Genomic DNA, 14,772 nt, shown 5'->3' with positions numbered 1-14,772 from the left:
CTATTTCATCTTTTATTTTGTGAGGTGCGTGTTTTAGCAGATGTGTTTATATTTGGGTTTGTGGGGAGACGAGCGGCAGAATTAATATTTTTAGCTGTAAAAGACGTATTGGTAAATTATTATTGCTATAAAGTTTGGCAACAAACCTGTCTGCGTTCATAAGACAGATGCATGCACGGGTGGATAAATTGTTAATTTGATCTCATGCAGTGACGTTTGAGCGTCACAGCAGCAAAAGGAAATACAACAACCAAGTGTACACAAAGTTTAATGTGAGAATACTGTGTATAGAGCATGAAGGAGTGACACGCAGACTAGTGGGAAAAGATATTAATCTGAAATATGTTCTTATTTCATAGTTGGTAAGTTGAACAGTGTTTCAAATAAATGAAGGATAATTATGAAAGATTATCAAAAGATTATAGATTTTTCATTTTCTGTGCAGAAGATGAATTATTTTAAAAGAGATTTTATGTGTGTGTGTGTGTGTATATATGTATTTTAAACCAAGTGCACCTTCTTTTATACATTTTCTAAAATTGAATTTAATGTTATTTAAAGTGATTTAATTGTTGTTTTGTTTAAGCTAACAGAAACACAGATCAGCGTTTCTTAAAGCAGTTTATTTCAGAAGCATGTTTTTGTTCTGTTCAAATGCTCCGACACAAACATGACAATAATCCGGTGTCTGTCGGGTCCACCGTTTCATTCAGACCCAGCGAACTGATTGGCTGGCCCACCTGCAGCGCTGCCTCCTCCAGCTTTACCTTTTCTTTTTGTATATTTTTAACAGCAGTTCTGTGTTTAAACGTCCGTCCGGTCATTTCCGACCTTATAGATTAAACGATATTCACAAAATAAGAAGTTTTCTGCGTTTGACAGCTGATCAGAACGTGAAGCCAAAAGGTTCGTTTCATCCTGTAACCAAGTAATAACTCAGATTGATATATGAGACCTGCCAATCACTGTGGGAGAGACGTCCTCCTCCAATCACTGCGGACGGTGGGTGGGGCTTCACTTTGTGTGCGTGTGCAGCAGAATAAGCCTAAAGTGAATTTATCCTGAGTGAGATGAAGGGAGGTAGACGCAGCTGATTTGTGGCCTTTATGAAAATGAATTCATGCATCTCTTCATTTCATTAAAAGCTAAATCAGAGCGCGTCGCTGCTCAGATCGATACCGAGGACGAGGGTGTGTTTGTTTTTGTTTTGTACTGCTCAGACCCGAGTGGGCGTGTGTGTGTGTGTGTGTGTGTGTGTGGGCGGGAAAACTCTGCATCCATGTTCTCACTTCGGATCAAACAGCTCTTTCAGAAACAAAACATCTCGTCTCCACGCTGAGCTTTTGGAAACGTGTTTGAAGCTCTGTGGCAGCTTACAGCCTCTCTCTCTTTTTTATTTTCTCTGTATACTTGGCAGGTCTCTCGCCCGAGTCAATGGTCAGCCTCACTCAGCCAAACATACAGGAAAAAAAGAGAAAGATCTTGGCCGCCAAAACAGTCGACTGTTTCTTTTTTTTGTTGTCTTTGCGCCTGTCGCTCTGCCAAGAGACAACGACACCATCTCAGTCTGACTCGCCCAGAGAGAGGGAGAGAGAGAGAGGATGGATCTGTATACATTTCAAAATAAACACCTGAGATTCAGAAATAGGAAAGTGAGACGAGTATGTGTGGGGTGGTTTTGGCTTATTTTGTTGACGCCGGCGGCCATATTGTGGTAGAGTCTTGGCTCAGGATGGCGCCCTGTTCTGTGTCTGCAGTGCTGTTGAGTCGATGAGCGTGCCATGCAAAGCGGAAATTTCAGTGTTTTCCCCAGGTGTGTGAAAAGAAGAAAATTTTACAATTTCAAGTAAAAATAAAAATGCAATTTCACATAATTTTAGCCCATTATTATTATTATTATTATTATTATTATTATTATTATGACCATATCTGTGAACAAACGGTTGGAAAACTGGAGCAGATTATAAATAAACAAATAACTTAAAGAAAGCTTAAGGACTAAACTTGCAGAGGATGTTTAGATTTTACATTCATGGCAAAATGTTTCTTTGTCAAGTGTGCACAGCAGGAATGGAAATCAACACCCACCACCCGCCAAATGCGGGTGGGTTTTCCGTTTGGCGGCCAAATGTTGGAAGGCTACCCGTCAATGTGGCGGGTAAATATATTCGGCATATAATTTCTGTTTGACGGTAATTAGCAGCAGACCGGCGTTCTTGTTGGTTTTGTGTCACATTTAAATTGGTCCGTGATGTACCAAGGGATCTAAAATCGTGTAACACAGATGAGGGGCGTTCATTGTTGTTGTTTATGTTCTTTTCGTGTTACTTGTGTTTGATTGGCGTAGATTTGTAAGGGGGAGGGCGTTAGGGGACAAGCGACAGGAGGGGACAGTGAGAGTGTAGCCGCTTTCATCCGGAGATCAGCGCGGAAAGAATATCTGCATTTAGGTCATACTGAACAAAGTTTGCAGCTTTATCCCGCAACCATGTGTGCTTTCACATAGCGGCTTTACAGGAAGCAGCGGCGTGCCGGCTGTGGCTTTTCACAAACAGATCGTTCCCTCTTTCTGTCTCGTGTCTCTCACCAACTTTCCTGCTCAGAGGCGAATAAAATCTGCTCCAGACCTTTCGGAAAGTGCAGCGAGACGGCGGATTGGCGCACTACCAAATAAGGCAGCGTGAAATCTGCGAGTGTTTGGAGATGATTACAGAAGTTGTACTCATGAGTGTATTTAGCTTTTAGCTGGTAGTTGGCTCTGTCAGATCCAGGACTCTGTCAGAACCAGGGCTCTGTCAGATCCAGGGCTCTGTCAGATCCAGGACTCTGTCAGAACCAGGGCTCTGTCAGATCCAGGACTCTGTCAGATCCAGGACTCTGTCAGAACCAGGGCTCTGTCAGATCCAGGGCTCTGTCAGATCCAGGGCTCTGTCAGATCCAGGACTCTGTCAGAACCAGGGCTCTGTCAGATCCAGGACTCTGTCAGATCCAGGGCTCTGTCAGATCCAGGACTCTGTCAGAACCAGGACTCTGTCAGATCCAGGGCTCTGTCAGATCCAGGACTCTGTCAGAACCAGGACTCTGTCAGATCCAGGGCTCTGTCAGATCCAGGACTCTGTCAGAACCAGGGCTCTGTCAGATCCAGGGCTCTGTCAGATCCAGGACTCTGTCAGAACCAGGACTCTGTCAGATCCAGGGCTCTGTCAGATCCAGGACTCTGTCAGAACCAGGGCTCTGTCAGATCCAGGACTCTGTCAGATCCAGGACTCTGTCAGAACCAGGGCTCTGTCAGATCCAGGGCTCTGTCAGATCCAGGGCTCTGTCAGAACCAGGACTCTGTCAGATCCAGGGCTCTGTCAGATCCAGGAGGCCAGATGAGGGATGATTATAGAAAGCGAGCAGTCTGATGAGGAGGTTTAAGCTGAATGATTAATAAGCATCTTGTAAGTTTATAAAACAATTTATTGTTCTGTTTTAAGTACATTTAATAGCAATAATATGATTTGGCCTTGGCAAAGGATGCCATTTAATAAAAAAATATCCCTTTACATGCAGAACGGGTTTTACCATACATCATGGTGTGTATTATTTTAATTAAATACTGCGAAATATACTTTATGTTCCATTTGTAGTTTATGTTTTACCATTTACGACGTGCGCTTCCATGGGAGCTGCCGATGTAGTGTGGCGTCGTTCGGCTGTTTCTCGTGACGTCCGGTGACATATATTTATTTACTTTTTGGGAATCGTCCAACTTTGACGCTCTTGTCTTGCGAAGGGGTTAACAAATGAACAAACGTACCTGAGGGGGGCGGACCTGAAGAGTAATCACTCGAAGTTTGAAGGTGGTCCGGTGTGGACTAGACCTGCAACGAATAGTCGATTAAACGCTTAGTTGTCAACTACTAAATTAATCACCAACTATTTTTGAGGACCGATTAATCGCTTTGAGTCCTTTTTTAAAGAAAAACCATCCAAATTCTCCGATTCCAGCTTCTTATTTTCTGGTTTCTTTGCTCCTCGGTGACAGTAAACTGACTATGTTTGGCTTGTGGACAAAGTGAGACATTTGAGGACGTCACCTCAGGCTTCCGGAAACACAGATGGACTTTTGTTGACCAAACAACTAATCATAAAAATGATCGACAGATTAATCGATAATGAAAAGAATGGTCAGTTGCAGCCCGTTGTGTAATTTTATCAAATATTTATTTGTTTCAAAAGAAAAAAAAGGGAAATAGAGAAAAAGAAGGGGGGTCAAAGGTCAGTGAGGGAGAGAGAAAGGTAGAGAGACACAGGGAGTGAACTGATAGTGACTGTTAAGCTGAGCCACACCATTCCTCTCTCTCTCTCTCTCTTTTCTGCCTTTCTGGGAATCGCCCAGTAGCTCGTCCCCCCCTCCCTCCCTCTCTCCTTTCCTAGAAAACCGTCAGTTCATGTTAGAGAGCGAGCGAGCGAGCGAGCGACCTCCAGGGCCACAGAGTTTGACTTTCCCACAGAGAGAGAGACCTCTGCCCTCTCTCTCTCTCTCTCTCTCTTCTTGGTCTCATTCTTTTCTTCTAAACGCTCTAATGTGTGTGTTTGTGTTGTTGTTTTGTTTATTTCCACGGCCTCTTACAGACGAAGGCCTGAAGAGGAAAAAGAGAATAAAAGCGTGGATGGCAGCAGTTTGTGTTTCTAAATGGAGGCTTTTATTTTGAAGCCTGTGACTGAGAGAGAGGTTTTTATAGAATTGCAAGGAGAAGAAAACTTTTCAAAACAAAAGTACGGATGGCTGGATGGAGGCAACTTTAGGTTTTTAAAAGAGACTTTAATTTTGTAGCACGACAGAGAGGAAGTGGCGAAAAGAAATAAACAGCTCAGTTTACAGCACTTCCACAAATCAAAGCACGCAACTTGTGTCTGTTTCGAAAATGCAGGCTTTTATTTTGAAGCCTGTGTTAGAGCGAGAGAAGAGAAGGGGGAAGGGGGGGGCTTTATACAGCGACTTTTATTTTGACACCTGTGACTGAGACAGTAGAGGTGGAGCTCATTCCCAGTTTGTATACTGGTTTCACTGGGTTGTTGCTTTTATTGGACCCCCCTTTCCACCCCCCCTCTCCGCCTGCTGGGGGGGGGCAGACAGTCCAGTCTGCTCCCACGCCTCATTAGCATATTTAATTAACCTGGACGAGGAGGGGAGGGGTGACGGCTGAATGAGGCGATGGAAGGGTGATGGGGTAGGGGGGCAGTGTGTGAAAGTGCCCTCCAACACACACACACATCAGCAGCACCCCCCCTCACCCCACACCCCCTGATTGCCATGGTTTCAGCCTGATGCTCTTTGTTTTAAGCTGCTGAAGCAAACAGACACAGTGAACAGCATGCAAAACAAGGCTGATAAATACGCACTTTGTCTCAGTGTGTGTGGAGTGGTGGGGGGTGGGGGGGGAGGGGCTCTCGCTGCAAAAGGTTTTTAGAAATTTAATTAAACGTTCAAACAATATAACCTTGCGGCAAAAACGTTTTGAGCACAAAATCTGTAACGTCTCGTGATAATGCCGTTAAAAACGACATGGAAATGTTTGTTTCACCGACAAGAAAGCACCTGGTCAGAGTGTTAAAGGTCCAGTGTGTAATATTTAGGAGAATCTATTGACAGAAATGCAAGATAACATCCATAACTATGTTTTCAGAGAAGAACTTTTCCTTTAAATGTGGGTTTAACATGAGCAGCTGCAGAAGAAAATACTAGAAAATAATAATAATAGAATAAGTTCATAACCAATATTTCCATTAAGTCCTTACTAAATGAACCGTTATATTTGTATTAGCTTAGAATGAGACATTTCTATCTGCATACACGGGTCTTACAGGAACGTCACCATGTTGCGCCGTCATGTTTCTACAGTAGCCCAAATGGACAAACTGCTCCACAGAGCGCGTTTCACCGCTACATTGAATATGTATGAACAGGGCTGGAAATTAACACCCACCAAGCGCCAAATGTGGGTTAGGGATAGGGTAGATTTTCCGTTTGGCGGCTAAATGTTGGAAGGCTACCCGCCAATGTGGCGGGTAAACATATTCGGTACGATATCTGTTTGACGATAGCTAACAGCGGATCAGCGTTGTTTTTTTGTTGTGTGTCGCACTTAAATTGGTCCCCGCTGTACCCAGGGATCTAAAATCGTGAAACACACGGGTTATGGGCGTTTATTGGTTGTTGTTTATGTTCATTTCAAGATTCTTGTGTTTGATTGGCGTAGATATGTAAGGGGGTCGGGGTTAGGGGGTTGGAGTGTTTTTAGCATTTAGCTAGCTAGCTACCACCGTAACTTGCATACCGGTCAACCCTCCCATTTTCCCCGGGCTTCTCCCATATTTTACCATTCTCTCCCGGTGTCCTCCCGTTAAAATATGTCCCCGTAAATCTCCCGGTGGCAGCATGTAGAACAGCTCGGTAACAGTGAAGTCAACGGCACAGCCAATAAAACATGAAGAACAGCAGCGCGACGGGTTCTTGACGCATAAAATAGAGACATGCGAACCAGAAAAGTTTACGATGTGCGACTAAAACCTATAACCTAACACTTATTTTGTGTAGGAATGGTTATTTTTTTGTTCGCACTTAGCCTTAATAAATTAGAGACCAATGTAGACTGTTTTTCTTGCACAAAGATTTAATTAATGAAAACAACCTACAATTAATATTCGGCCTATCGTAGTGATGCACTTTATATGAAAGTTTAATGAATATAGTGGGGGGGGCAAAACTGAAGCTGAAGCAGAACATAAAAAATATTAATTAATGAGGAGGTTTACTGTTATGTCTGAAGAACATTTAATAGCAAGAAATTAATTTTGCTTCAAATTTCAATCTGGCGTCCGATGGTGCATTCATGTGGTGTTGGAATAATCAGAATCTTCTTTTCCTCCTTAAATCATTATTGCACAAAGAGAAATAAAGTGTACATGGGACATAAAGAAGTATACAGAACTTTGATTCGTGCAAAATCACGTATTGCATATTCATATTTAGCAAACATGTAATGTGTAATCTGGTTAACGGTTAGTCTGCTGTCCATGTAGAGTGAACTAGAAGTCTGCATGTTGTTTGTAAGCTCTGATGATGTTAATCCGACACATCTCTGTAGCAGCGTCCATGTTGATTCCACATTCTGACTTCAGAGCACGTGAACACACGCTGAAGTCAGAAGAACGACTCGGGAAATAAGAACCATAAGAGGAGCATGTGAATGCACCGTGAGCCGCTGGTCGCAATTCACCACCCTCACCACTAGATGCCGCTAAAGTAAAGTCGTCATCAAACGTCTTTTAAGGCCATTTCTCTTCTAATATTAACTTTATTTACATACCACATGGTTTACAAAGCAGCTTTAAATGGGATAAAAGTACAGAGAAACACTTTCAATTCACGAGTAAAACACGCAAAAAGACACCAAGTGAAGAAAATACAAACTGTAAAATCACCAGTATCACTAATAAGCTGGCGAGGCAGCAAGTTTTATAGTAAAACTACTTTAGGCAGGTTGTTCCAGAGTCCAGATTTCTCAGAGACCTGGTCCCGTCACACATTACAGACACATCTGACCCCAAACAAATCATTAAAGATACAGAAACCACATCTTCAAACTTCCCCTTATACTTACAGTAACCTAAACAAATACAGTCTACAATGCTGATCCATATCGACGACATGATGACGAATCTCATCAAATGCAAATATTCTACATCTCTGCTGCATCACTGGAGACACATTTCCCCCCAGAATTCAGACAGTTTCTGTTTTTTTGAAGAGTTCAAACTCGACACGCAGCTCCACTTCTGTTTCTTCTGTCTCCATTTGCTGATTGATAATTAAATTGAATCATAATTAAAAAAAGTTCCACTTTATTGGACGTCCTAAGAAGAGCGAACCCCGACCCGACTCCATCCGTCTCAGTCCAGTCCTGAGTCATGGCCCCTGCGGCCGGCTCCAGTGGGGGGATGATGGGTAATATTTCTTCTCCCCCGACTATTTTATCTGCAGCGCGGCCGATCGATGCTCCTGAAGACGCTAAATCATTTGCAGGAGCGGAGCTGCATCAGAGCAGAGAGCATGCTGGGAAAACAGAGGCAGACACGGTGAGGCGGGCAGCAAAGAGTTTCTCTGTTGGAGGATGTCAGACATGTCCCATGATCCTCTCTGGTGGCAGCTTCAGACGCAACTTGTCCTCCATGTTGAGGCAGATTTACTCTCTGTGTGATGAAGATGATGCACAGACCTGCAGCCTTCAACCAGATCCTTGTTTGTTATGTGTCGTTTTTTATTTTTAATATGTGCAACGTGTGAATAGTAACATATGAAGTGTTCTATATTAAGGACTTTTACTTTGTGTTATTGTGTGAGTTTGGTGTTTTAAAGGGTTAAAAACAAACAATAGGTCAAACAATAACACAAACGAAGCAATCGAGGTAGCGGTAGACCAGAGAAGTAAAATTAGTGTTTTTATCAATGGAGTCTGGTGGCTTTGACGAGAGCAATATATATATCGGCTGTTTCCTCTCTGTAGGGATCCTTTCCAGAATGCTGTCAGACACTCGTAATCACAATCTGAGTCTCTCAGCGGCAAAAACGAGCACTTTATTGGATGGACTTTGGCGGGGCACAAGGATTACGTTGCAGCCCTGTTTCACTGCTGCAGACTGCAGCGCGCTCGCTCAATACTGGACCAGTTTCAAGAGCTGTTGTGCACATAAGTCACACAGACAAGAAAACATGTTTTAAACTTCTGTACTTTCATCAAAGAATTCAGGTCTCTGGCCGACTCTGCGGCACAGATTTTGTTCTTTAAGTTAAGAACGTGAAACCTTCCCCTGCTGCTGAATGACCTGTCTGCAGGAGCTCCAGTCTGCCAGTCAGTCTGCTGTGTGTGTGTGTGTTAGACCAGCTGAAACCCAAATCCTGTGGCATCGAGATCAATACAGTACACATTAACACACACTAACACACACACACACACACACGTTATTGAGCTGCTGTGGGATTCACTCAGGTTTGTCTCCTGAAAATATGAATTTGTTTTTGTATTTTCAATGTTCGAAACTGTAATTGTACATGATGATGATGATAAGAAGAAGCAACAATAGAACAAGCAAACAAAGTCACACAATAACACAAACTATTCGATCGGGGCAGCGGGACACCAGAGAAGTAAAATTGCTGTTTTATCAATGGAGTCTGGTGGCTTTCTGACGAGGGCGATATAGCAACTGTTTCTGGTTAAACAAAAAGGATCTAATGTACTAACAGCATCCAAAACCGTCACTGGTTTCACAGACATCTCTAAAAAGGAATAACAAATTAAAAGTTTGAATTCATCCAGTGGGACGAGACGTTGACGTGAAGAAAGAGCAGAATGTGTAAGGAACGTAAAACAGTTTCTGCATGTAACTAAACAGGAGCAGTGAGTCTGTTTTCACGTTAAATATTTCTGGATCAGTTGGTTTGACTTTCCGAACATCAAACATTCCCAGCTGTCAGTGAACTCACCGTCCAATCAGAAGAAAGAGAGCTTCAAATCACCTTTGTGAGCTTGTGTATGTGTGTGTGTGTGTGTGTGTGTGTGTTTAGCGTGTTATGCAGCGTTGTTGTTGTTGTTGGACTCGTCCTCATCAGTGTTTATCTGTTTCTCTCTCCAGAAACCGGCCAATCAGAAAGCCCCAACCAGGCCAGCGAATCAGATATCAAGGAGCAGCCGGAGAACGGTGAGCGCTCGTTCGCACACAGCCTATATGTATATGCACACACGTACACACTCAGGGTGACCTGTATTTGACCCTGGTGGTCAGACGCGCACACGCTGACCAGTGGTTTGTGTGGATCAGGGAAGTGTGTGCGCCAGATTTGTAAGCGTGTGTGTTGATGGATGTCAGAGCAGTGTACTGTATCAGAGAGTGTGTGCGGAGGATATCCTCTCTGGTTTATCTGTGTGTGTGTGTGTGTGTGTTAGTCCTTGACCCTGAGGTTCAGCTACGTGCCGGTAGAAGTACACACACAGAAATACTCCCAGATGGTAGTGATTATCCTTGTTGGGAAACAGAAGCTTCCACTTCTCATCATTTCTGTACTTCCTCACTGATACTACTGCTAGTACTGCTGCTAGTACTACTGTTACTCTGCTACTACAGCTACTACTGCAACGACTGTGCTGTTACTGCTACTACTGCTATAGCTACTGCCAGTACTGCGACTGTTACTGCTGCTACTGCAGCTACTACTGCTAAAGCTACTGCTAGTACTACTGTTACTCTGCTACTACAGCTACTACTGCTAAAGCTACTGCTAGTACTCCTGGTACTGCAACTGTTACTACTGCTACTACAGCTACTACTGCTAAAGCTACTGCTAGTACTCCTGGTACTGCAACTGCTACTACAGCTACTACTGCTGCTGCCACTACTACTACTACAACTAGACCTACTGCTACTACTGTTAGTACTGCTGCTAGTACTACTGTTACTCTGCTACTACAGCTACTACTGCAACGACTGTGCTGTTACTGCTACTACTGCTATTGCTACTGCCAGTACTGCGACTGTTACTACTGCTACTACAGCTACTACTGCTAAAGCTACTGCTAGTACTCCTGGTACTGCGACTGTTACTACAGCTACTACTACTGCAACTAGACCTACTGCTACTACTGTTAGTACTGCTGCTAGTACTACTGTTACTACTGCTACTACAGCTACTACTGCAACGACTGTGCTGTTACTGCTACTACTGCTAAAGCTACTGCCAGTACTGCGACTGTTACTGCTGCTACTACTGCTACTACTGTTAGTACTACTGCTAGTACTCCTGGTACTGCGACTGTTACTACAGCTACTACTGCTGAAGCTGCTACCAGTACTCCTGGTACTGCGAATGTTACTACTGTTACTACTGCTGAAGCTGCTGCTAGTACTCCTGGTACTGCGAATGTTACTACAGCTACTACTGCTGAAGCTGCTACTAGTACTCCTGGTACTGCGAATGTTACTACTGTTACTACTGCTGAAGCTGCTGCTAGTACTCCTGGTACTGCGAATGTTACTACAGCTACTACTGCTGAAGCTGCTACTAGTACTCCTGGTACTGCGAATGTTACTACTGTTACTACTGCTGAAGCTGCTGCTAGTACTCCTGGTACTGCGAATGTTACTACAGCTACTACTGCTGAAGCTGCTGCTAGTACTCCTGGTACTGCGAATGTTACTACTGCTGAAGCTGCTGCTAGTACTCCTGGTACTGCGAATGTTACTACTGCTGAAGCTGCTGCTAGTACTCCTGGTACTGCGAATGTTACTACAGCTACTACTGCTGAAGCTGCTGCTAGTACTCCTGGTACTGCGAATGTTACTACTGCTCTGATGACTCAGTGGACTCAGCCAACCTTCATCCTGTTGTGTGACCTTTGATGTGTAACGATGAACCTTCTCTCTGTCTCAGGTCATCTGGGTTTTCAGGACAGCTTCGTGACGCCCGGCGTCTTCACGGTGGCCGAGCTCGTCCGAGTCTCACAGAGTAAGTTCTCTCTCTCTCTCTCTGATAGAGCGAGGTAGAGCAGTGATTGGATCGCAGATCTAAGTGGATCTAATGTAATTCCTCCAGAGCAAACCAGACGCTGCTTGACAAACGCACACAAACAACACAACATGGCCACGAAGAAGACTCAGCACAGTGAGTCCAGCTTAACGAGTCCTGGACCAAGTCAAATACTGTTCACCTGGAATTTTGTCCCATGGTTATATATTTAGGCAAAATCCCAGTTTCTGATTGGCTGTCCTGTTAACAGAGTACATCATACTTAGTTCTGGTTAGTTTAACCATCGTTGAGGCTCCCGCTAACTCACCTGGGCCGGGCCCTTTGCTGCATGCCGTCCCCTCGCTTTCCTCTGCTGTTCCTGTCTACTTTACTACACTTACTTATTTGGTACTACAAACAAATAAGGGCCATGGAATAATATAATTTAATATAAGGTGCTATAATATAACATATTAATATAAAATTAGATAATGTAATGTTAATAATGGACTCACACCACAACTTATCTCATTTATCAGGACATTCTGAATTGTCTGCGCCTCAGCGCTGCACACTGCCTTGATTTTCTTGAAGTTGTTAACTCATTACTCGATCCCTGAAAAATGTCCATCTCTTAAATCTTTTTATTATTTCTCAGTTTTGCTGACGTAAAAACTTTGTAGTTACCTTCTCTGGTTATTCTGCAGCCGTGGAAAGAAATGAAGCCTTGAAAAGTGATTCAGAAGCACATTTCTACAGTAAACACCTTGGAACAGCCTGTTAATCCACCCTTTATGTGTGGATTAACAGGCTGGGGAAGTGGGGAAGCTTTATGTGGACTATATTAATATATTATATATAATCTTAATGAAGGCAACCGAGCAGCTGGTCATCAGTTGATCCTACAGTGAAATAATGAACAAAACTCCTTCATTTAATTTTTAATTTTAGATCTGAAATGTCTGTTTTTTATTTTTGTACCATTTAAAGTTTTTCATTGGACACTGAACTTCTTATATAACATTACAACTACAAAAATGGGCTGTTGTTACACAAATTACTCAAAAGAGTTCTCACTAATATTAAACACAGGTTTTGTGACATCATGTATCAGCTGCCACCAATGAGCAGCCTCCCTCCGAGCTCTTTTAATGATCAGAAATATCAGAGACGGGAGGGGCGATCAAGACCGCAGAGTGGAGGAGAGAGATGATGGACGTGCGACAGACAGAAAGGACAGGAGAGAGAGAGAGGAGAGCGATGACGAACGTGACCTTTAAAAAGTGCCAACATGCAGGAGAGCGAGAGAGAGAGAGAGAGATAGTGACAGAGAGCGCAGTGGGATCTATATGAGTCTGTCGATCGCCCACGCTAACAATAGGCGATGTAAGTGCCTGTCAGCACACACACGACCCCTGATCAAAGAACCATCGATCACACACCTCATCCTGCGTGATCAGATGCACGCCACGGCGCATGCTAACGCTAGCTCACACTCACTCAATCACACACACAGAGTTTTCTGCTGATACGAACTGATCAGTTATTTTGTCTCTTTACTTTCTACAAACAGAGAGAAACTGTTTTGCCTTAATGAACCAGTTTAGTTTCACCCTTAAGCTCTGTTTAACGTTGTCTGTCATTAGTCTAATTATAAAAACGTTAGTCTAACTTTCCATATTCTGCAACCGATGAGCTAGATTTGATCTGTTATAGAAAAACAACTCCCAGGAGAGTTTACCTGCGCAGGTACTTACATCATCGTTTCTTTCATATCCATAAAAATCACCAACACTCTCTTCTAAAGTCATGTTTTAAGTTTTTTATCCGTCCAAGATTCCATTTCCTCTTTAGTTTAGCCGTGATGGTCTGTGGCTTATGGGAAATGGTGTTCGTTTAAGGAGACCTATTTGCTTTTTCCGCATTTTATATGACTTATCTAATGTTATAATGTTGGATGTTCATGTTAACACGGCCAACAGTTGAGGTTAAAGTATTTCTAAGAAATCACTGAGCCAAAAACCTCAGATTTCCTCCTGTTCTGAACGCTCTGTTTTCAACGGCCTTTTCTACCAACGGCGCCGTTTATCAACACACGGAGCCAGACGGAGCCGCTGTTCCATATATGGTCATTTGCTCCCACAGCAACGCTCACTCTGCCTGTACCAAGACAACACGCGCCTGGTAACATGCTTCAGTTCTTGGCCAATCAGAAGACTGTGGGCTTTGAGGGGGGGGGCTTAAAGAGACAGGAGCATCTACAGCTTGTTTCAGACCAAGCGGGAAGCTTCCGGTCTGAGAAGTGAATCCAACGCAGAAGTCCCTTAAATGTGCATTCTATTGAATCGCCAGCATTAGAAATAATGGTAGAATGTGTTCCTGTGTTCCTCTAAATGGGACCATAATTTACTAAATGAACATCATGCTGTGTTGAAGAAGACTTGAAACTAGCGACTGAGACCAGAAACTCATCAGGAAAGTGTTTACTGAGGGAATAAATCAGCTGACAAGTAGAAACATTTTCTTTCTGCAGCCGCTGGAGTCGCCCCCTGCTGGCTGCTGGAGAGAACGCAAGTTTAAGGTGCTTCACTTTTCAGCCCCCGAGGTTCCCGCTTGGCGATAACATTTAAACACCTTCAACATTTAACCAAAGCAAAGTTACATCAGTTCCAGGATGTAGTCTTAGCCCAAGATGCATTTTAATAAGGTTACAGTAGTTCTCTGTACTTTATTTAAATGTTTATTCTATAGTATCCCTACAGAATAATTACAGACACAAGGTTTATAGTGACTCCTTTAGTATCACTGCAGTCATGCTGTAATGATTTTACAATAGTCGTAGAGTAAAAACTTTGGTGTTTAAAGGATAGGGTCAGTAACTCAAAAACTCCAAACTCACATCCCCCAAATAAAAATGCATCTGTGCGAGGAAACGAAAGAGTAAGAAACCTGACTGTGCTCAGCTGAGCTGCTTTAATGTTGCTGCAACACACACACAATGTGGTGTATTCATACACTCACACACATTCAGGCAGACACAAATGTATTCACAGATGCACACACCCTTTCTCTATTCTGTGTGTGTGTGTGTATTGTGTTGGTCAGCAGATTTGCAGCGATGCGGCTCTGGAAGAATCACTTATAGATTAGAGTGCAGGAGAGTCCTCTATGTGTGTGTGTGTGTGTCCAGGTTGTTGAAAGTTAATGTGCCTGAAGTGTG

The 14,772-nt window shown here is 43.3% G+C and overlaps 1 protein-coding gene across 1 annotated transcript in view; it reads left to right on the top strand.

Annotated features, from left to right (window-relative positions):
• The window catches only part of LOC119900200 (nuclear factor 1 A-type), a gene marked incomplete at its 3' end in the record, with an annotated part of 203,665 nt that extends 192,114 nt beyond the window's left edge, over positions 1-11,551 (top strand). The window contains 2 exon segments of the mRNA XM_038714955.1: positions 9,685-9,750; positions 11,477-11,551. Of these exon segments, the coding sequence (XP_038570883.1) occupies positions 9,685-9,750; positions 11,477-11,551 (141 nt within the window).
• Between the last annotated feature and the right edge of the window lie 3,221 nt (positions 11,552-14,772).

This window comes from Micropterus salmoides, unplaced genomic scaffold, assembly GCF_014851395.1.
Source record: "Micropterus salmoides isolate LMB-PRFRI ecotype aquatic unplaced genomic scaffold, ASM1485139v1 Ms_hic_scaffold_13, whole genome shotgun sequence".
In the NCBI taxonomy this organism is placed as follows: Eukaryota; Metazoa; Chordata; class Actinopteri; order Centrarchiformes; family Centrarchidae; genus Micropterus; species Micropterus salmoides.
This window is presented reverse-complemented; position numbering and strand designations above follow the sequence as displayed.